The sequence below is a fragment of the Melopsittacus undulatus genome, chromosome 4, assembly GCF_012275295.1.
Source record: "Melopsittacus undulatus isolate bMelUnd1 chromosome 4, bMelUnd1.mat.Z, whole genome shotgun sequence".
Taxonomy (NCBI): domain Eukaryota; kingdom Metazoa; phylum Chordata; class Aves; order Psittaciformes; family Psittaculidae; genus Melopsittacus; species Melopsittacus undulatus.
In genome coordinates, this window is record NC_047530.1 from 97,516,675 (window position 1) to 97,539,168 (window position 22,494).

Consider the following 22,494-nt stretch of genomic DNA (forward strand, 5'->3'; position numbering starts at 1 on the left):
TCCTTAACATTTAGAGAATGGGGTAGTTTATTGCAGGCTGACATCTAATAAAGTTGTTTCCAGTAGCCCCTGCCATATGTGTTAGCCTCCTAGTTGGATACTTTCCACTAAGTCCTACTGTATGCAGAGCTGCACTAATGAAATACTGTGCTTAGGGCTTATTTGTGCCCAAAACCCATCTTGGTTTCCCAAGTGTGTTTTCCTCAACAGACTGCATTTGTTTTTTGAGTTGGATGTAAAAACACACAGAGTCCTGTTGAAATTTTACTCTTGCACTTCATGACTTCTCAGAAAATGCTGTATTGGAGTCCTAATGTAGAAGTCACAGAGATGGAGACGTTCTTATGGATGCTTCTCCCACTTGCCACAAATCAGTCCTACTAATGGACTGTTTGCATCTCAGACAATGACAGCTCCTTCCAGTGAAATGCGATGACAAAGAAGGACACTGTAGCTTTCTGGCAATGAGATTTTGCATCGGGGAGCTGGTATGATGTGGCTAGCTTGTTCTTGGGATGCTTTGTCTTTAGCAAGGTCTGTATTATCTTTTGCAGACCAAACTAAGCAGCCCTGGAGCCATATGAGTGTGTTAATTCAGTGGAAAGCCTGAAATAGTAGTATAGTGGTGATACTGTGAGATTTTTTTCTTTGGGTGCTGCTATCAACTCTACTCTGGTTGCGTATCTTCAGCACATCTGTGAATCAAACCTTACTTCCTGCAAGTAAGACACCAGTCTTTGCACTTTGGCATTGCACTGTGCTTTGCAGCCTTCTAGTTCTGTGAAAATTAATGTTCCAAACCCAGGATGGATCAATCTATATGTGAATATAGAGGTCACAAGGATGACCCCTCCGATGTGTCTCATTCTGCAGCAGTTCTCCTTCCAAGTGTTCAAAGGAAGTGTGCTCAGCTGGCGAACGACTGAGTCTCCTTTTCCAGTCCTCTTCTGCACTAGAAATACATATACCCCTCCCCAAACCGAGACACTAACCTTTGCTAAGCTTTGTCATGTTGGTGTTTGCTGGAGTCAGGCACTTGTCCAGCTTGCATAAAATGATAGCTGTCGCTGTCACTGTCACCCTTAGGTTTATCAGTCATTTTATGTTACGGGATGTAGCACAGATATGGATCTAGATGGAGCATCTTGTAGCGGTGTCTGCAGGTGTGTTTTGTCCCTTTCAATTCTTAAAAAAGGTAGCTGTCAGCTACAGTATAGGCTTTCTAAGGCTGTGTTTTGTTTGCAAGAACTACTCTTTTTTTTATTGAACATCTTGGAACACAGGAGCAATATTGCAGCTGATGGAAACAGAAATGTGGATTTGTGAGGGAGCCAAGGTAGTCATGCTGGAACTTAGACTTCCTGATTGTCTGTGTTATGTTTGCTTGGGATTTTTTTTACATCCAGGCTGCTTTTCTGGGAATTTCCTACCCTGTTGTTAAGGGTCCTGAAAACCAATGACTTGATGGAAGCATCTCACTACAGACTCTTCTCACCTCAGCTATAAAGATGTGCTTTTCTATTTTAAGTGATGGACCTATTTAGTTGCAGTACCACCTACAAGTCGCTTTGTAGGCATAGAAAGGAAACTTAGGTCTGTTGCTGGGCTAAACTACCTTTCTCAGAAGAATAAAAATAAAGGTACCATAATGCCTCATCTCAGCCTACTTCACAGATACCTGAGCATGACACACTTTTTGCAGGGAAGAATATTAATATGATCTGAACTTAATTTCTCTGGCTGATGACAGTTCCCCACATCATCCAGTTCTTGCTGAGCTTTCCACCCTCAGTAGTGCCCAAAGGGGTAATATTGCAGGACTGCTTGAGTCCTAAGTGTGTCTGTCACTATTTAGTATGTTGATGTTTCAGAACTAGGACTCAGTGATACTGGAGCTGGGCAGTTAATGTCATCCCAGATATTCTAGCATAAGGAAGCTGGTCACTGACCACTCCTGTCCCAGTTGCTCATCAGGAAGTCATTAAGTGAGAAACTTATGGTCTTGTGAGCTACATTATTAGCTTGAGCTGTAGCCTGGTCTCTCATCCTCACCCAGAAACCTTCACGTGAGTGAAGCGTAGTTTGAGGATGGAGGTAACTGTTGTATTGGGAAACTTGGATTGAAGCTGCCATGCTTTTTGTACATGAGGTTGTAAATTTGTACCCTCAGCTTATCTCTGTCAGGAGAGCTTTTTCTTTGATGGGTTTGGAAAAGGTCAGGTTAAGATGCTTGAAGAAAAATGGCCAGTTGGTTTGACCCTGATCTTTGTTTTAAAAAAGAATGATGCAGAAATCTCAGGAAACAAATCTGGGGAGTAGGAGAATTTTATTTTGCTGGTGTTCCCCTTTAAGAAAAGGGAGGAAAAATTCATCTGCCTGTGCTCTCCTAATTTCCTCCCCCCCGCCCCTTAATTTCCAGTTCTCAACAGGGTTGTGATTTAAAAGGTGCACAGTTGTACCCAGGTGCTCACAAACTGCTGCAGGTTCTTCTGTCCTGCCTCTTGTTACTAAGACAAAAACAGATGCTACAGAAATATCTACAAAATACTTCAGATCACAGCTTATTGCAGTGCTGGGTGCCCTCCCTGGCAGAGGTTTTAATGCCTGCTGGGGTAATGGTGAGTGGCGCTCATTGCAGGCATCTCTGACTCGTATAGCTCCTAATGTATGTTCCGTTCTCTCTGGATATTGAATCATTGTTCTTGCACAGAATTTGATGTGAGCTTTTCCCTGCCCTTGTTTCTGCTGTTGGGGAGGTAGGGCTGTGTGCCATCGCACTGCTGACAGCATACATGTTTGGGAGGATTCCTTTACATGTGCCTCTTCAGGCATTTTACGATCCCGTCACTTTCAACATGTGATAGCAGAATGTAAAGTAGGTCACTTTATTTCCTATCTGCTTTTCTGAGTTCTGCAGCTCTTGTGATCTCTGAATTCTTTCTGAATATTAGACAGTTTCGGAGACTTACGTCTGGGAGTTCAGCAGTTTCCTAAGGCCTCAGTAGTCATCTTGGGATAGGGCCTTAACAGGGCACTGGGGACATTTTTCTTCATAGCTTTTGTGTGCCTTGGGTACCCTCTTAATTAGTGCCCTTGACATGTTTTAGAGACACGAAGAGGAAGAACCATGACACCTTTTGTAGTGCACAACCTTTGCTTGCTACTGTGATGTATCCTGTGCCTGCTGCCAGCCCTGCTTTCCTGTTCTCTGAGTTCATTGTAGTTGGCAGCTTTAGTCTAGAAGCAGTAACCCAAGTGAACAGCTCTACTTATTACTGTTTATAAAATGCACCTAGCAAAAGCCCTAGGCACAGTCACAAGTCAGTCCTTAAAGGCACATAGAAGAAATTTAGTCTTGAGTCAGGCAAGTTCAGGCTACTATAGACTTACAACAAACCCCAAAAACACCTGAATTTTTCAACCTGTTGGCTTGCTTTTGGCTTTTATTCATACAGCCCAAGGTGGCAGAGGCATTTGGGTTAAACCATGGCACTGTTTTACTGAAACTCCCCCTTGTGAATGATTCTCAGAACTGTAAGACCAGAGTCTGTAGAGTACCACAGATGTGCCCTCCTTCAACTTGTGTCACTTGGTTTCTCACAGGATAAGTGCAGTACTAAATTATTCTGTTTTAACCCAGGGTGAGAGTGGACCCCTATGGTTTATCCCACCTTAAAGGTGATGAAACATGATCAAACACATGCAAACTCCAGATTTTGTGGAGCTTCTCTGAAATGTGGGACTGAGTGGGAGATGCAGAAAAACCCGGTCCAAAGCTCCCACCCAAACTGCCTTCTAGTGGTGCTGAATTCCTGATGGGACTGCTCAACTGATATATGTCTGATTAGTCAGGAAAAGTCAAGTAGAGCTTGAACTTGTGTATATTAGTATAATGTGCAGTTTCTCAAGGAATTTGCTAAACAAGCATGAAATCCTCTTTAAATACAGTAAAAAAATCAGACATTAAAATAATATCAAGAGGGAAATGCAGCAACATTTTTGGAAGAGCAGAGCTGAAGATTCCCATTAAAAAAAAAAAAAGGTTGTGCAAATAAAACTGCCATCTGATGCAGTAAAAATCAGTGGGGTTAAGATCTGGAGAAAAAGCAGCTGAGTTATTAATCCCTGAACTGAAACCCTTAAGTCCTTTTAGTGAGTGACTTCTGCTCATTGTGTAATCCCTCTGAATGATACAAACATAGACCTGGAGTTGTTCTCTGCTGTAGTAAGAGGAAATTTAACCAGTGAACTAAATAAATGAATTGATTAATTGGCAACAATGAGGAGCTGTGTATGCACTGTATCTAATTGCTTTTTTTATATTGTCTTCCTCTGATTTTTTGGAAGACACAGGTCTGTGGGTTGCACATGCAAAAACATCCTAAAAAAAACCCACCTCACCGTGGCTTTGAACTTTCTGCTTCAAAGATCGTTCTGTGGATCACTTCTTATTGCTTTGGACAGTCTCTAATGGGGACATTGCTCAGCCAGGCTGAATTTATGCAGTAGAAATTCAGACTGAAATTGATCACGGAGTAAATCAAATCTCATTTCCTTGCTTGCAGAGAACCTGTGGGCTGTATGGGCTTTCTTCCTCCTCCTCCTTCTCAGTAATTTTTATTTTACCAGGTCAGAGCTACCTTTTCTGATGAGAAATACTGAGCAAGTGGCTTCTCTGAGCCTTATTCAAAAACCCATCAGAACTAATAGCTTTGAAAACATTTGATGTCCAAGAGGCCCTTGGGAGCACTAAATCCTCACACAGGGATTTTTAGGCTGTAGAACAATGGTGTCCTCTAAGCACTGTAGAAATTACCGTGGAGGTGATATTTCCATTATAGATCCTGCAGGTACTCATCAAGGAATATAGGAAAAGAGAACTTTAGGGAGAAAGCAGAAGCCTTGATGATCGACTCCTTGTCCCAGGAGAGTGACATGGTCTTTGCCAGGGTCTTTGGTAGTGCTGTATGTACAGATACATCCCATCTCTATAGCCATCAGGTTCAGTTTAGAGCTGTGACAGCAAAGGATACATGTTTTTGATTCAGAAGGCAGGTGTTCTGGACAAGCAGCTTGCTGCTCTGCATACTGATTAGCTCAACTTGAGGATCCAACAACTAAAACTGCTTTAGAATATAAGCTTTCTTTTCCTCATCCTTTGGAGAAAAGGGGTCCAGTGCCAGCACAAGTAATTTTTAACTTGGTTGTCAATTGCAGGTATACAGCTAACATGATAATCTTATCTGGCCCATTAGCAATAAGCCTCCACTTTGTGTCACGTCCTTCCTGCCCATCCAGCATCTGTTATCTGTCTGGAGATAACAGTGTCACTCTTACAGAGGTAAGATGCCTCTTTTCAGTCTCTTCTCAGCCATACATTCTGAAGGGACTTGTCTCCTGTCATGTTTAGGGGTTGTTGCTGGGAGCATCTGAATTGTGAGATAGCTGATGCTGAAGAGGTGGTAGGTCTGATGCTTTAAGGATATAAGCAGAAACAAACATTGCAGAGAGAAACACGTAAGTTCCCAGGTACACAAGCCCTTCTTGACCTCCAAAAATATCTTTGGATTGGAAGATGCCACTTAACCGTGGCAGGAATCCTTCTTGGGAGATGTAGCTATTATCTTGGGCCCTGATTAATTCTGATAGGTATAAGGAGGAGCAGCTAGAGGTAACAGAGTGTCAGCAACTTTTGGTGCCTCCGTTTATTTCAGAAAATGCACAGGGACTTCTTTCCCTGAGAAGGGCAGTGGTAAGTGTCAAACCATTTGATTTTTCAAAAACCTCTGACCTGTTTTCTGTGTGTGGTCCATGCCCAAGTCTCTGCTCCCTCTCAGATTCACCTTGCTGACTGTTGGCCAACTGTTCTGTACATCTCCATTTCAGTCAAAAAGTGCCTTGGCCCACAGTGTTTAGCATCTCATCAGGCCTGCTCTCACTAGTGATTATCTTGGATAGTAGCCTCTGTATTTCCAGCTGTCCCAATAGCCATTTAAATGTTCCTTTTGAATTAACTTAGCAGTCAACTTTAAGCAGTTATGTTTTTACAGGCAAAAGATGGTTTTGATGTTCACCATGAGTGCTTCCAAGCATAAACTGTCTCGTTTTGTTTCAACTCTGGTCATTTCCCAGATGGAGTTCACAAAGAATGACACATTCCAATAGCACAAAAGGGGATAATTTAGCAAATTAAAATGTTAACAAGCTTCACTCCTTCAGCATGTTGTATCAGAAAGTTTTGGGTTCTCTTCTTTCTGCCCCCATCACAGCCTTTGTCCTTTCCTTTCCTCCAGCTGTGCAATACAGATTAGAGTAGGATCCAAAAGTGTGTCTAGGGTTTGTGAGGAGGCACTTAGGAGCAGATCTGATCCTATTGTCTTGGTAGAAATTTCATAACTGTTGTAATTCTTACAAATTTAACTTGCACAGCTGTGTTCTCAGTATCCAGGGGACACTGGTCCTTCTTACCTTCTCAGTTGCTCCTGATATCAGTACTGTACCTGCTCTCCAGCACCCTCAGTGCTGTGTCCAGAATGAAGAGACTTCCGTGTTGCACACTTCTGCAGTAAGTGCCTTTGAAGGAGGAACTCCAGACTTTGTGTTGCAGTTTAGATGACCTGCACTTAGATTGACTTACACCACTTTTGGATCTGCAGCCTTAGAGCAGCCATTTTTGCAACTGAAGTTCCCTTTTCACTACAGGATTTTCTGTTCATAAGGATCATCCAGCAACTTATAGCTGTCTGTTCCAACTCCAGATTTCTAAAAGCCCTAATAGCTACAACTTTTATATGGGCAGAGTTGCACAAACTTCCAAGCACTGCCCACCTTTCCTTATCAGCTAGCTACTTTAGCATAGAGCTACTACAGGTTTTCTAGCTATTTGTAGCTATAGCTGTTTGTAGCTAACCAACTGGCGATAGATGTCCCATTTCTTTAGGGCTGTATCTTTAGAAGACATTTTTGCATGTTGGATTTATAAATCTCTTAGAATTATTAAGCTGTAGGAAAGTCTGCTAGATATTGTCATGCAGGAAGGGACTCTGAAGTCACTGTGATAAGCCTAGAAATGTTTGCTCAAGGCTCAGCAGTAGTCAAAAAGGCAAATAGAGAATTAGAAATTATTAGAGAGAGAACAGAAATAAAGCAGAAGTACTGTGTTGTCACTGTTTAAGTCTGTGACAATGCGTGTTGTAAATCTTGTATATCGATTTCAGTGCCCTTATTTCAGAACTGCAAAATAGTAGAGGTAGTCAAACAGTTATTTGCTTGTCTGATTTCTTGGCTATGCAGACTTCTTGCTTGTATTCAAAAGTTCTTGTTTTCCCTATCATAAAATCAACTTGAGTTCATTTTCCACATGTGGTCAGTTAGGTGAGCTCTGGATTTCTTCTTTCCCAGCTTTGTTGCCTCTCCTTAGACCACTGAATTATTGCCTTTTATCACTTTCACAGTACAAGTAATGGCTGATCTTCTATTGGCACTATTTAATTGCTTAAATATGAGTGGGAGCTACAGAACTGAGCTTTCTAAGCTCTGCCTCTCCAAATGCATACCTTCCTCCCCCAGTCCTGGCTGGGTGTTTCTCTGGCATGTCCTATATTGTTTTGACTTACTTTAAATATACAGCATCACTTGGTTTGTGGCCAGGTATTCTTAGCATATTGCTGTTAGTTTTGCTACTTCCTTTAATTAAATTTATTCATGTTGTGCAAACTGAGTTTAACAAGATTTGTGATCATTAAAGAAGTCGTGAGCTAGGGGCTGTTTGCTTTCTAGTTGCTGTAAAAGAACAAAGGGGAAAAATGTGTGGTGAGCTCCATAACTTTCTGGAGTGTCTGTGTTGTCCTTTAATTCTTCTTCATATTCCAGTTGGAGTCCTGGTGAGTTTAGGTTTTTGTAGGTTTTGTATGTTTTAGTTTGGGTTTTTCCTAAATTAGTCTTAATCATTATATCCAGAAATCTGTGAAGAGCACAAGCTCTCTTGGATTCTCTACAGATCTCCACGCTGTTTTTTGCCTGGGCACAATTAGGTTTTGCTTTCTTCAAACTGGAACAGTCCACTTGTTTCTGTCAGGGTTTGATTGAATGGAAAGAGTTCTGTTGCATGTCTTAATCTGCTCTCTAGACAGCCTTATTCCCGAGCTAACTGTCTTCTGGGCAAATTTGAATTTCTTTACTAGGAATGAGTTTCCTCTGGTGTACATCAGTATCCTGTTGTCACTTCATCAGTGCATTCTGAACTGAAAGCTGTGTATTTGAGTTTCAACATTTGCCAGGATGCTTTCTGGCAGCTGGCCCTAGAAACATTTTATTTCAAACCTTTTCTTAAAAATTTCAGTTACTATTTCTTAAGCTTCTGCAGCTGCCTTTGATTTCTGTGACAGCTTTATATGTCCTGGCTTCTCAGTTCAGCTGGAGCCAGCAGCTCATGACTTTTAATTCTTTTATCTTGTTTTGGGCACCAGGGTTACTGGTCTTACTTTGTTCAGCCAGCTGGTGCTGGAGAGCTGCTGCTGGTTGATTTTTTCCCTCTGTGTTCAGGAGGACAAGGTCTTCTGTAAATGGAGAATTGCACCAAAGGTTGTACACAAATCACAGCGTTCATTTGCTGAATGCTGGTTAGCCATTTAGGCTGAACAGGTAACGTACACAGTGAGCATAAGGATGCTCCCATCCTCTTGTCGGCTGTTCTGCTGACAGCAGTTGATTTACTGCTGTGCTAGAATGCAGCTGGTAGATAAAAAGCTTCTTCTGGAGCAGCCCATCATATTTCAGCACTTAAGTTAATTGTAAGCACAATGGGGAAATAAAAAAATTAATGGTCCAGTCCATAGCTATCTGCAGTGCATTTCAGGGTTTGGCAGAATTGCAAGTGCTTTTACGTACCTAGCAGTGAGAAATGTTTTCATAAATGCCACCAGCTGGAGATAAGGGTTCACAACTCCAAAATGGGCTGTAACTCCAAAATAGCAAATCTATCTATCTCAGGGTTTTATGCTCCTGCCATCATCCTGGCCTCCCTGTGCTGCCTACCTTCCTCACAAAACTGAACAACAGGCAAGTGTAGTGGACCTCATTCAGTTGCTGGCAGATCTCCCATCCAGTTCTAAAAATCTGCTCTGGATGGTGCTTATTTATTAATTGATAATTTTAAAGAGAACTTGTTTCATTATCTTTTGACTTCTTTTTCCCTGCCAGGGCTTTGGAAGTGCCAGCGTTATGCAGTACATGGATGTTCATTTTGTTGGCAAAACCTCACAGAATTCATTTTCCTCCTTTGAATGACACAGAATTGCCTCGTCTCCTATATTTCCTCTTGAGAGCCTGTCCCTGCAGCCTGGGAAATAGCACTCAGGGTCCCACAGAGTGCCAGGTGCTTTGTGCCAAGTGGGATATACAGATTAGTATAAACTCACTGACCATCTCTGAGAAACAGGGATTGGTCTTGAGAAAAACAGTGTGAAGATTAAGTGTGGTTTTGCTCCCTATGCGCCAAACCCAAATGTGTTGAGCAAAGTGCATTTAAGATGTATGGGACTCATCATGTGTGTAGACATGACTTCTTGAAATTACTCTGTAGTAAAACTCTTCATGGCATAGGCTTTCTGTTGAAGTGAGCAGGCTTTCAGCTACCTGACTCCTAGAGCTCAGAAGTTGTCATGCTCCTAGCACAGGATTCCCTAGCTCTAGTGATGACTTCCCAGGGATATCAAAGAATCATAGAAGACACTTCAGGGGCCATCTAGTCCAATCTTTCTAGGCAAAGCAAGACCTAGACGAGATGTCCCAGCACCCTGTCCAACCAAATCTTAAGTGTCCAATTCACCAGTTCCCCGGAGAGATTATTATTTCACTGGCTGTTCTCATGAAAAATTTTCCTTGTGTCCAGTTGGAATCTCCTTTGGAGTAACTTGTGCCTGTTACCTCTCATTTTTTTCATGTGATTCCTTGTAAAATGGAAGTATCTATCTTCTTTGTAGCCACCCACTACTGGAATATAGTGATGAGGTCTTCCCTGAGTCTTCTTTTCTCTAGGCTGAACCAACCCCAGTTCTCTCAGCCTTTCCTCCTATGGCAGGTGTCCCACTTCTGGATCATCTCTGTGTCCCTTCTCTGGACTCTTTCCAGCCTGTCACATCTTTTTTGTATCGAGAGGACCAAAAGGGTCAAGGGTTATCAAGCACATTAATATCTCCTATTTGTCTATACCTCTTACAAATTTAAGTCCCCTGCAAACTGAGCACATAGCTGGTCTCTGTGACCATATGCCTGTCTCATTACTTGCGTTTGTCCTTTTTAGCAGCCCTTCTGCTTCTTAAAGTGATTGTTGAATCTTGTGAAGGCCTGGCCCATGAGAGCTTAGAATGGCCACTGAATTGTGGCATTTACAGCTGCTTCTGGATGGACTCGGGTGACAATTTTGGCTTTGGCATGTTTCTGAAAGCTGTGTGATTTCCAGATGAGTGGTTAGGATCAGTGAGTCTCTTCCCACTATTAAATAGAATTGAACACCTTATGCTTCTAATGGATTGTAGGTTTGAAACTTTTCTGGAGCAGATTAACTCTTGTCCCAAACCAGAATGCCATTTCTGCTAGTAGAGTTCAGAGAATGACAGTAATTCTCTGAGTGAGCTTATAAATGACTTACCTTCAGAAGAGGCACCTGTGGGCAGCGGAGAAAGACTAACCAAACCCTCCCACTCCATGGGTAGGAACTGTTAACTCTGTAGTCTTATTCCTTTAAAGATCACAAATCTCTGTGAGATCATTGAACAAACATCTGAGTTACTGTGACAAGGGGTAATGGGCTGAAACTTAAACAGCAGAGGTTTAGATTGGATATAAGGAAGAAATTCTTTACTGTTAGGATGGTGAGGTGCTGGGATGGGTTGTCCAGAGAGGTTGTGAATGCTCCATCCCTGGCAGTGTTCAGGGCCAGGTTGGATGAAGCTTTGGGTGATATGGTTTAGTGTGAGGTGTCCCTGCCTATGGCAGGGGGGTTGGAACTGAATTAAGGTCCTTTCCAACCCTGACTATTCTATGATTCTATGATCTGAGCCCAACAGAATGGCTCTGTGTGAGGTGGGGAAAAGGGGGTGCTGCTGTTGCTAAGTAAAATAATAATAATTTTAATGTATGATCAAAACCTTTTGCCTTTCATAGAGAATTGGCAAGGCCTGGATTTCAATACAACTCAAGAGCAAATAAATACATAAAAACAATCCTCAGGAAGGATTTGGGATGTGGAGAGTTAGTGTTTCCTTGTGTTTGGCTGGGCACAGGGTAGAGCAGTGAACACAGGAGTGACTGGCAAGGATGAAGGAAAACTGATGGGCAAAGACTGTTCAGTCCTGGGCTCTTAGACACAGTGTGTCCTAGCTAATGCTCAGCGAGCTGAGCAGAGGAAGACTGGAAAGCACTGTTGAGTGTCTGAGTAACCTGGTGGGACCCCTGCACTTGCCTTAGTAGTGGAAAGCAGGGTGAGTCACCTGCTCTCCCTATCTCCGGGCTCATTCATCATGTCTGTGATCTGCTCAGCCTTGTCCTTGTGTTCAGCACCAGACACTGAAGAAGAGAGTCCCACCAGCTTTTGTTTCTCCACAGTCAGGACTGGAGCATGTATTCATGGCCCAGTGCCATCCTGGGGCTCATGAGCAGCTGTGCCCACCTCTGCTGGCCTTTCTCCCTGCTGTGACCTGGTCAGACCTCCTGTGATGCATTCTGCATCTGCAGTCTTTTTTCATACCTCAGAGGAGAAATTTGCCCTTGGTTGCTTTAACGTAACCTTCTGGACTAGCTGAGCTTTTTACTGTTGGAAAAATCCTCTTCCCAGGAAATTTTCCTGCCCTCAAGGCAGACGGGATGCTGCTTCCTGCTCTGAGTGACAGTTGTGTGAGCTGGTGGGGGCTGTCTTACAGGCTTAGTCTGAGCAGCTCACGCTCTCATCCCGCAGCAAGAGAGGGGCATAGGTCCTTCACTTACATGTAGCATGAATAGCAGCTGCTTGATGCAGGAGACTGGGGGCACTGGAGCAGGAATGACAACATGCTGCATATTCTGCATATATGTGGTGGCACTACTCTTGTGTCTTAAGCCCAGATCTTTGTCTTTCCAACCACGTGCACCAGACCCACTCTGCATCCTCTGGATCCATAGATACGTGCAGTATGCACAGCATATCTTGGGAATCTCAGTTATTAGACTGTCATAGCAACATCCTCCTCCTCTTCCTCTTAGCATTCACGAACATGGAATTAATACGGTTTGATCAGCTTGAGGGTGAGAGATGGTGTTGAAGCATCAACACTACATTTAGCTCCATGAGAGTGGCGAAGGTAAGGTAGTGTTGCTGCTACTTGTCCTAGTGTGGGTGCTTTTCTTGAAGCCAGTGTGTAACACTGGCAATTGTAGTGTATCCACTCGGAACTTGGCTCCTGCAGACTCGTCTGGGCAGAGTCTGTTGGGAAGTGTGTGTTTTTATTGAACTTCTAATTATTTAGTTATGTGTTTTGTCTTTGGAACTTCTGGGGATTAAATCCAGCAAAGATTCCAGCCTGTGTCAGCAACTTTTAAGTTGTTCTGAGAAGTGTGATGCCGTTTAGACAAAATAAATAATCCATATTAATTAGAAGATACTACTGTAAAATTGATATCAGTTATCTGGCACTTTATTACAGAGAGGCAATAGCCTCTTCATAGTCCAGGTGGCAGCAGCCTTTTCATTACAGTGAGAATGCTGCTGTTCACTTGATTTCGCTAGAAGAAACACTGAGGGAGTGAGTTGCTTCTGGAGATTAGGGGGGAGAAGAGGGGAAGATTTATACTAAACCTGCAGTAAACAAGCCAGTTTGAGGACTCCGGTGTAAAATGCATGTCAGGCTTCTACTAGAATACAGAAACCCTAATGTCTCTTCTGTAGCCTCCATCCTCTGAGCAGAAGGGAAAGACTGCTGGGTTTTCTTGTGAGGTATAGGTTAATAGAATAGTTTGGGTTGGAAGAGACCTTTAAAGGCCATCTAGTCCAATCCCCCTGCAACGAACATGGACATCTTCAACTAGATTAGGTTGTTCAGAGCCTCGTCCAACCTGGCCTTGAGTATTTCCAACAGTGGGGCATCCACAACCTCTCTGGGAAACCCGTTCCAGTGCCTCACCACCCTCATTATAAAAACATAAGTCCAAACTAAACCCACATATCTTGGGCTTTGCCTAGGTTTCAGAGGTGGGACTGCCATTGTGCCCTGTATGCTACACAGGCACTGACAGGCATGCCACCACCTGTGCAGAGAGAACAGAGGGCATGTTTTTCTGTCCCTGACTGCCCTTTGCCTCTATACTGTGTCCATGCAGTAGTGCTGGTAAAGGGCTGACATCACATGCCCCATAGACTGGCTGCTCCATCCTCCAGCATGGGACAGCTGGGACTGAAGCGTGTGGCTTTTCTATCCAATGAGGGCTTGCTAGGTCTGACCTGGAGAACCTGCCTGTCCCAGCCTTGTGAGCTTCAGGGTGTTGGTGTGGGAGGCAAGCACATTTTAACCTGGGGTTTGCTGGGGTATGGGCTTTTCCCCTTTTGCTTGATGTAAAATCATTCTGTCAGTTCTTTTCCAACTGCTTCTGTGTTGTAATAGCTAATGAGTGTCTTACGGGCATGGAGAGACTCTAGCGAGGTACCAGTGATGCTGACTGATTGCATTCTTGTCCTTTCCTGCATTGATTAAAAGGACAGTGTAGAGACCTTGCTTTCTTCTTGCTCCTGTTTTTTCTTCATTTTTGTCACTACTCATTCATGCTTCCCAGAACCTACCCACCACCAGGTCCTTTGCTGTGTGAATTGGTGGCACGCTCTAATTTTATGTTCTAGTAAGGCACAGGCTGCAATTGCAGATGATGAAAGATTTTGCAGGTTGAAGAGTTACTGAGCAATTAAGTGTTCCATGTCTGCCAGATAGATGGGCCCTAGTTCTGCATGTTGTTGCCCATTAGATTTCATTTCTGGTGCAGCTCCCTCTCTGGCTTTCCAGCTCTCGGTGGCTATATTCTCCTGGGCAGGATGGGGTTTGGAGACTGCTGCATGTAATCCCCTTGTTTCCCAATGACAGGCCCTTCCAAAAGGTCCTGTCTCTCCTGGGGGAGTGCAGCAAGTCACCTCTTGTTGAGGATCAGTCAGCAGGAACAGTTCCAGTGCAGTAAGGAAGGAGACTGTGTATAGAGTGATACAGCAAAACATGGTTTGTTTAGAAGGCACAGAATTTTGGAGCAGGGGCTATTGGTTTTTGGGGAACTGATTTCAGAACTTGTGTCCACAAGAGTCCACTGACCCGTCAGAGGTTGTCCATCCAGTTTGTGAGGGAGTGATAAGCTGGTGGATGCAGCAAAGTAATGAGCCAAAAACTGTGGAATAATTATGTTCCTCTTCATGCAGCGGCATGGCATGGCATGGATGGGATGCTGTAGAGAGATTAGCCCCACATCACCCCCTCCACTGGCAGCCATTCCCCTGTGATGTTACACAGGGATGCCTCTACTCCCAAACTGTTGGTGTTACTTGGGAAGGAGAGTTACGCGGCATGGGCAGTTGTAGCTGCAGGAGGCAGCTGGAATTCAAGTGTTGCAGAGAGCACTTGCTGTTCAGAGCAGCTCCTGAAAGGTTTGTTTGGGGACATGTAAGCAGGGACCTGAATTCCTAATGTTTCCCTGGAACCTCTGGAAAGCACTGAGTGAATGAGTGGTAGGGCAGGGGGTTAATTTTATGACAAATTACCTTTAAATTACAGTGATGCAGCTCCACTGAGTTCTGGTTTGTTGCAGTGGAGTAAAGGAGTGAATGTAGCCTCTAGGGCTGAGACAGTTAACTGCAGGAAAGGAATTCAGCAGCCTTCGCTTTTCTTCTATTGGCCATGTCTGAGTTGCTCACTTCTATCATACTGCTTTTTTAAGGCTCTAATCCCCCTAACGTAACCTACAAAAAGAGCTTTAGGTTGTGACTATGTTTCATTTAGTTTTTTTCAACTGTGAAGATACAGTAAAGCATTTTTTTTTCTATAGTTTTCCCTGCATGTTTGTTCTTGCAGTCTGAAGAGTGTCACATCAAGCTCCTTGGAAATCATCTCCAGTCCATTTTCCTCTATCCTTGCCTGACACTAGAAGCAGTATTCTTTCATCTCCTCCTGAGATTTAAAAACAAGCAAAAAGAAGAGTGACAATTAAAATCTGTGTGGACCAGGCCAGCTGAACGTCCCTTTTTTAAAGGTGTCCATTCTCCACCATCTTAGAATTTGTTTTCTAGTCTCCCATGGAGACCTGTATGAAGACCAAGTCAGAGAAGACCTTAAAGGAGAAATGCTTTAATCTCAAAATTAAATTCTTCTAGTTCTTTTGTGTCTGACAGAAAGGTGCAGATAAAGATCTCCTATGTTTAATGCAAAAGGGCATTCTTCCTGCAGTAGTTTTCCTGAGCAAGTCACAGCAGTGTGTGAGAAGGGTGAAGGATGCAAACACACACAATCTTCTGTTACGCAGAGGACGTGAATTTTTGTCATCTATGTAGAGAACTGATGCCTTTCAAACCTTCATGTTGGATGCTCTGGATACCTTCTGCTGCTCTTTAACCTCTCCTCTGTCTAGCAGCTGCATCTTAAAGAACAGATGAGATCGGCTCAAGGGTGGCAGGTCCTAATCTCAGTAACAGCTCCTATCCATTATAAAGGATGAAGTGAAATGATCTGTGAGTGGGTTTCTCTCAGATCCCACGTAGCATTTGTTCTCAGCAGCAGCAAAAAAGGGAAATTATCAGGCAGTGAAGAGAAGCTGTTTATTTTTAACTTACCCTTTCTTTTTGAGTTCTACTTCATAATTAAAGAAGATAAGGAGTGAAAGCCAATGAAAATACATAGCTAAAGGGATAAGCTGATCTGAAGTTCACTGCAGAGACTATGATAAGTAGTGGGTAACACAGTGGAGACTTTGAGGCCTCTTTTTCCTTCCCTGTCCTCCTCCTAGAGTATCAAACTGAGTTTGTAGCTGCCTTGCAAAGGTTACACAGGGAGACTGCTTAGAGAGCTTGCTGCTGCTGTCAGGGTTTACTGATGCTCTCTGTGGTTTGAGGATGCCTCTGTTGAGTACCTGCAGAGATCTGTACTGGGAGTTAGCAAGGAGGAGTCCTGATTCTTTGCTGAGAAGCATGTGTGTGTCCATTGTCTGGGCACACCGGTATGGCACTACACTTGGCTGTACATATAGGGGCACAGAGGAGTGAAGAGGAGCCCAAGAGAAGGTTCCTGGGGAGTTATGGTAAAATGTCCTGGGTAAAATGTCTCTATTCTGAGCTACTGATGAAGCCAGCTGTTCTACTCCTCACCTTTCAAACAAGGTTTCTCCCCTGCAGTTTGTTAATCTTGGTTGATTTGGCTTCCTCAGATTGAGAGGAGGTTCATGCATGCTGCTAGATTTTTTAAGGCTCTGGAGAAGGTGCATTATACCATTGCTCTCCATCCCTAGTGGGTAATTGCATCCCAAAGTAAGTTATTCTTGTACCCAGGCAGCTTGCTTTCATCATTGCTCTTGGCTCTGTGAGACTTCTCCCAGCTTCTGCATGGAGGAACAAGAATTAGGAGATGGCTGTCATTGCAGGGGGTTCCTCCTCTCTGCCAGTGGAGCTGACAAACAGCATTAGGAAATGAGTCCTGGAGAGGAAGCTGCATGCTCTTGGAACAGCAGGACGCTGACAGGCTGTTCTTAAATAACATTGCAAAATGCTGATTCCTACCTCTAGCTCTCCTCTGCAATGCTGGAGGAGAACTGGGCTGCAAAGAGACTCTGTGACCATCTTGCCTGGGAACCACTTCTGGAACCCTTTTCTACTTCCAGTCCTACTGTGGATGGTGCTAATGTGGCTTCTGCTACTTCTAAACATTTGGATGAGTGTGTCTGTTTGCCACAAAGTTTGGGGGAAACAAGCTTTTGAAGGAGCCCTAAGCAGCTCTTGGTTTCCTAGAGTAAAGGATATAAGGACACAACTCAAGGACCTGTAAAAGGCAGGAGCTGCCAGCTGCCTAAAAGGGCAATTGAGGGTAGTGTTTACATTATTGGGAGGACAAGAGAAGTCAAAGGGTTCCTTATTATTCTGGTCACAACAGTGACCAGAATAAATAATCTGCAGTGCTTTTCTTAGGATCTTTTCTGAGTTGAGATGCCTTAGAGCAATGTTCTCTTCCTTTGCACATTACACTGTGTAGTCCTTCTGGCTGAGGCTTTTCATGAGCAGAAGCTACTGTAATGCAAGCCTCAGATGCTGATATTGTGTTTAGCTCTCAGAGCAATGGTAACAGAAATAAGTTCATATGTTTAAGAGAATTGTTTCACGGGTATGTTTTACTCAGGAATGCTGAGCTGTGTGGTTCCTGGTAAGAAGATTATCATGGCTTACCATCTCACAAATGCCTTGAGAAATGTGTTTGTCCATGCAATGCTTTGAAACTGAAAGGTGTTTTGGGAGCCCCTTTTGGTGCTTCTGAGTTAGGAAAATAAATAGTTCAATAGGACAGAGATGTGTAACTATGAATTTGCAAGTATATCCCAGTGCTGGGAGCAGAGTAAGGCAGTAATAAAGGCTGGAGTGTTTTGGTTGCAGTGAAAGTAGATAATAAAATATCTCCTGGGCAGGAAGGCAGGATTTGTGTCTCCATCTGTTTCCAAGACCAGAGTCTGTGCCATGGATGGTCTTATCTCGGTGCCTGTCAGAAGCTTGTTTCTATCAGGAGAGAAACACAGTGCTCTCTGTATGGAAACTGACCTGGACAGCTGTAGAAGCTGGTGGTTTAGCAAATTGTGAATGGTGATGAGAAAGCCAGGAGGAGGGTGTGCTGGCAAACTAGCTCTGGAAGGACTATGGAGTCAGGCAAACCTGTGTTTGCATGGTGCCTGCTGTGTTACATTTGGGTGTCCAAATGGTAATTAGCTACTTAGTTTAATGAGATCATGTCTATTTCTCCTTGTGACATAATAGTATCTAGAAAACTGCTGCTGTTATAGACACAGGCTCATCCACTGTTCTCATGAATGGAGAAGTTCTGTGAATTTGAGATCTGTTCCTTACTGGCATTAGGAAGACTTTAGTGCCCACCTCTGTGCTGTTAGCCATGAGCTAAATATTGGCTGTTAAAGCCATGTATGTTGCAGATACAGGTGCCAGAGCTGTGATCTACCTCAGCCTTGCTCCTCCTCTGCTGAGGTGTCTGTGGATACTGATTACTCTGCTGTATTTGGCTGTCTCTGATAGGTTTTGGAAGTGGTGCGGTCCAACTATGACACGCTGACCCTGAAACTGCAGGACGGACTGGACCAGTATGAGCGCTACTCGGAGCAGCATAAAGAGGCTGCATTCTTCAAAGAGCTGGTAAGATGCCTTGATTCTCCCTTTCCAAAGCCTTTGCTTACAGCCTGGGTAGCAGCAGCCCTGTTACTCCATTGGGCTGCTTCCAAAGATGGAGCAGGAATAGGATCTGAACAGGCAATGAATGTCTCAACAGGTCTGAAAGTGCCCTGCAGCTCCCTGCCCTACCATACATGGTTGGGGAGGAACCCCGAGACTGCTCTGGCCAGCAACCAGTCAGTCAGTCTCTGTCCTTTTGCCATGGAGATCCATTGTCCTTTGTGGTGGTAAATTTGCATGGTGGAGAAGCTAACAGCTCCCACCTTGGGTTTATCACACAAAGCAACTTAGCCTTTTCAATTTTGTTAAGGGGACCACAAAGTATGGGACTGAGCAGAATATACGATGCTGGTGAAACATATGCCTGCTCATTGCTTTTCTTCATCACTCACAAAATAGGGTTCCCAAGCAAAGAAAGCAAAGGCATTCCCTACAATTGTCTCCTTTGCCAGAGGAGAAGACTGATGGTAGGAAGCCCCACAAAAACAATATAGTGAAGACAAAACTGAGTCCAAATGGTTTGGGTTGGTAGTTGTATTCTTTAGCAAACCAGCTTGCTCAGCCTCCTCCAGATTAGCCTGACACAACTTTCTTGTCCAAGAGCTGCATCACCAGGGAGGCAGCTTTTGTAGTGGCTGGTATCTGAGGGGAACCTGGTTTTCTTCACTTTTGAATCATTATGGCTTCAGCAAAGAGAGAGATCTCCAGCTCTGGCAGCTTTCTCCACCAGTTTGAGAGCTGATTCTCTCTCCTAGCTCTGACCTTGCTGATTGATGAGTAATTGATGCCTGCCCACTCTGTCACGAGTCTGCATGAGTTTGGGAATGTTATGCGTCCCTCTGTCTACTCTGCTCCAGAGCAGGGATGCCTGAATTGGTCTTGCTTCCTTCTACAGAATGCATTTTAATGCTTTGGGTCATTTTAGCACTGCCATTGGGTAGAATGCAAGCAAAAACATTCACAGGCACTTTCATGCCATTTTTCTGTGCTCTTGTGCTTGTTTTTATCTCTCTGGCCTGCTGTTTGATACCATATCTGGAATACATGCAATGAAATTTGGCCATAATCTTCCTGTGATACAGACTTCCCCTGTTACTGTACCCTGGAAATAACACACATTCATGTTTCTGTTGTCATCTGTTCCATCCCAAGGGCTCCTGCCCTCCTCAGCCAGCATCTCCTTCCCCAGCCACATGACTGCTCTGCTTCTTGCATGCCCCACTTTCCACTTGGCCTAGCAGAAGCTCAGGCTGATCATGCCAATTGATTACCATGACATTCTCAGCCGTAAGATCATCACAGCTACAAAACACTTCAGCTGAAATTATTTTCTTCCTAGCCTGATGATTTATTCAGTTATTTTTTTTCCCAAATTCCCAATTATGTATCATTTAAGAATCTGTTTAGATTAACCAGCCCCTCCTCGCCTCCCTTCTGAGTATTGCCCATCCAGGTACCCCTGAGACCCTCTCCTTGAATAATTACCATCTAAATGTGCTGATTTGACCCAGTTGTGAATCTGTTTAATCCACATTTCTCTAGATGCCCTGAGAATTGGGACCCTATTAAATGTTCTTTACTCACAGCTATAGAAAATCCCCTGCATTCCATTAAGCTGTTCCCTCAACACAGCAGGAAATCAACCTGATATGCTATGATTTGGCTTGAACAAACCCAGCTGGCCTCCTGTCCTCCACGCTGTTTTTTCCTCTAGGTACACAGTAACTGATGGCTCTATTAATTGTTTGAACAACTCAGCTAAAAGGACCTAGTCTGTCTGCCCTTTCCTCTCTATATCCTCTTCAAACCAGGTAGTTGGCTTCCTTTTTGCAAGGCTTTTTAATCTTTACTTTGTCTTCTGCTGCTGGTCTGATGTTGGGTAATATCCCCCTGCCCAATGCACTGTGTTTAACAGCTGAGGTTCACAGGATTTCATGGAGGTGGCAGAGTGAAGCTGCTGCAGTTTTCTTCACAGGCTCTGCCAAAGGAGCAGGTCTAGTGGTGAGCTACAGGTTTCCAGCATGGTTTCCAAACTCATGCTGGTCCCATCAGGTCTTCCTGAACAGGATCTGTTTGCAAATAATTGCTTCCAGATTCTGACTGCTTTTCTTACCTGTGTCTGTGTGATTGCATTAAAGCAAATCCTTCTTGGTGGGGAATGACACACAGAAGCCATTTTCCTTTTCAGCTGCCTTTTCATCTCTCTGTGCTGCCATTAAGTGGGTGAGCAGAAACTTCCCCAAGCCATTCTCTTGACTCCTTTATGCTTAAAAATCTCGTTCTCACTCCTTTGACATCCTCTGCTAATGCACTGTTTCGCTTCTCTGGCTTCGCCTCAGTGCTGCTCTTTCTTGCTAATCCCAAAGAAAAATCTGCTTTCTTCTCACATTCCCTTTTCAAAGAAGCTTTCAAAGGCCTGTGATACTGCAGCCACATTGTAGTGGAAGGTGATGTTCAGAGTGTTTTATCAACTGGGTTTTCTGGCCTGTTGTGCTGCCTTTGAGGGGCTAAAGGAAGGAAGTTAGGAAGTTTTCTAATGCTTTATTTCTTTTCCTTTGAACCCTCAGGGATGGCATTTGAGGTCTGCACTGCTTTGATAGAATGAATGGTTTGGATGTGAGCTTTTGGACCCTCACACTGCAGCTGGAGGAATGCGTGGAAAGAGATTCAGCATCTTTCTAAAACATTCACTGTCTTTGCAGTTGGATGGGTGTCAGCAGAGTCTCAAAATAGCCTGATTAGGGGTTGATTTCTGCAGGGGAAATTACACTAATTTGACTTTTAATTAGATGTAGTAGTCAGTGTAAACCTTCCTCCCATTGTACAAATTTCTTAAGAGCTGCTTGTTGATTTGAAACAGGTTTAATTGATGGGACTTGCTGTGAAGTAGGAGTGTCTGTGCAGGGTTGCTCCCTTCCAGCTATCCAGCTCTAATGACATGAAACTAGAAGTGAATACTGTTTTCCTCATGTGGTTAATGCCACCACTACATCCATTCTTTCATTTGCTTGTTGTTCTTTAGGTAATATCAGCATTTCGTGCATTTCCCATTTCTGCCAAGTTTGTGCATTAAATGTGATCAAAGCTCCTAATAAGGAGAAAGCAATTCTAAAAGCTCTCCTGCCACTAGTGTGCTCTGGCATGCTCCATGCAGAAGCAAGAGAGGACAAATGCTCTGCTTTTACTTCCTTGCTGAATGGCTGTTAAAGCTCTGAGCTTACCTTCCAAGGCTGGTTTTGTCCCCTTGTATAAGCCACTCTAGAGCGTTCTGGTAGCTTCCAGGCTGACAGCCAGGCCTGGGCTGCCCTCTGCACCAGAAACTAGGAGGAGGCCTGAGGTGTAGCCTCATGGATGGAGCAGCTCAGCCAGACTGCAGGAAGCTGCTGAAGTTTATCCTTGTTACAGGCTGACACCTCCCTGTGCCACTGTCTGGTCTTCCAATCCCAAAAGGGAGATGAGCTCTGGCTCCCTGACCTGAGCCCTGGTGCCAGAGATAACTTGATTTAACTCTAATTTGTGCTATTCTTACCTTTTAAGCTGGTTGGTTCAGAGCTGTTGCTTTCTCACAGCAGAGGCAATGCTGAGCAGAGATTTGTAGAAACATCTCCCCAGCTTGTGTTAAAGCAAATTAAAGCCAGCTAGACTGCTCTTGACCAAAGTTTGTGTCTAAGCTCCTCTTGAAACCTGAAGCTGTCTTCAAGTGAAAACAGCTCCCCAGGTGATCTACTCCACTGCTTCACAACCCACAGGTTTAAAAGTATTTCCTCTTTTCCAGTGTAAATCTTCTTTGTCTTGAGTATTTCTTGCCCTGTCCCTGGGGAGCCAGAGAAATGTTACTCAGTGTTCTCTTTCTGACCTCATTTTACATATTGGAGAGTGTTTGCTCTGTTCTTCCTAAACCATCTCTTTGCAAACTAAACAAGTTTAATTTCTGGTGCTCTATCTAGCCCATGGCTACAATTTCACTAAGTCATAGAATCATAGAATCACAGAATAGTTAGGGTTGGAAAGGACCTTAAGATCATCCAGTTCCAACCTCCCTGCCATGGGCAGGGACA

The 22,494-nt window shown here is 43.8% G+C and overlaps 1 protein-coding gene across 1 annotated transcript in view; it reads left to right on the plus strand.

Moving 5' to 3' along the window:
• Positions 1-22,494, plus strand: part of ARMH3 (armadillo like helical domain containing 3) — a 129,059-nt gene that overhangs the window by 104,192 nt on the left and 2,373 nt on the right. Inside the window, exon 25 of the mRNA XM_034061758.1 lies at positions 18,284-18,400. Within this exon, the coding sequence (XP_033917649.1) occupies positions 18,284-18,400 (117 nt within the window). The remainder of the gene's footprint in view (positions 1-18,283; positions 18,401-22,494) is intronic.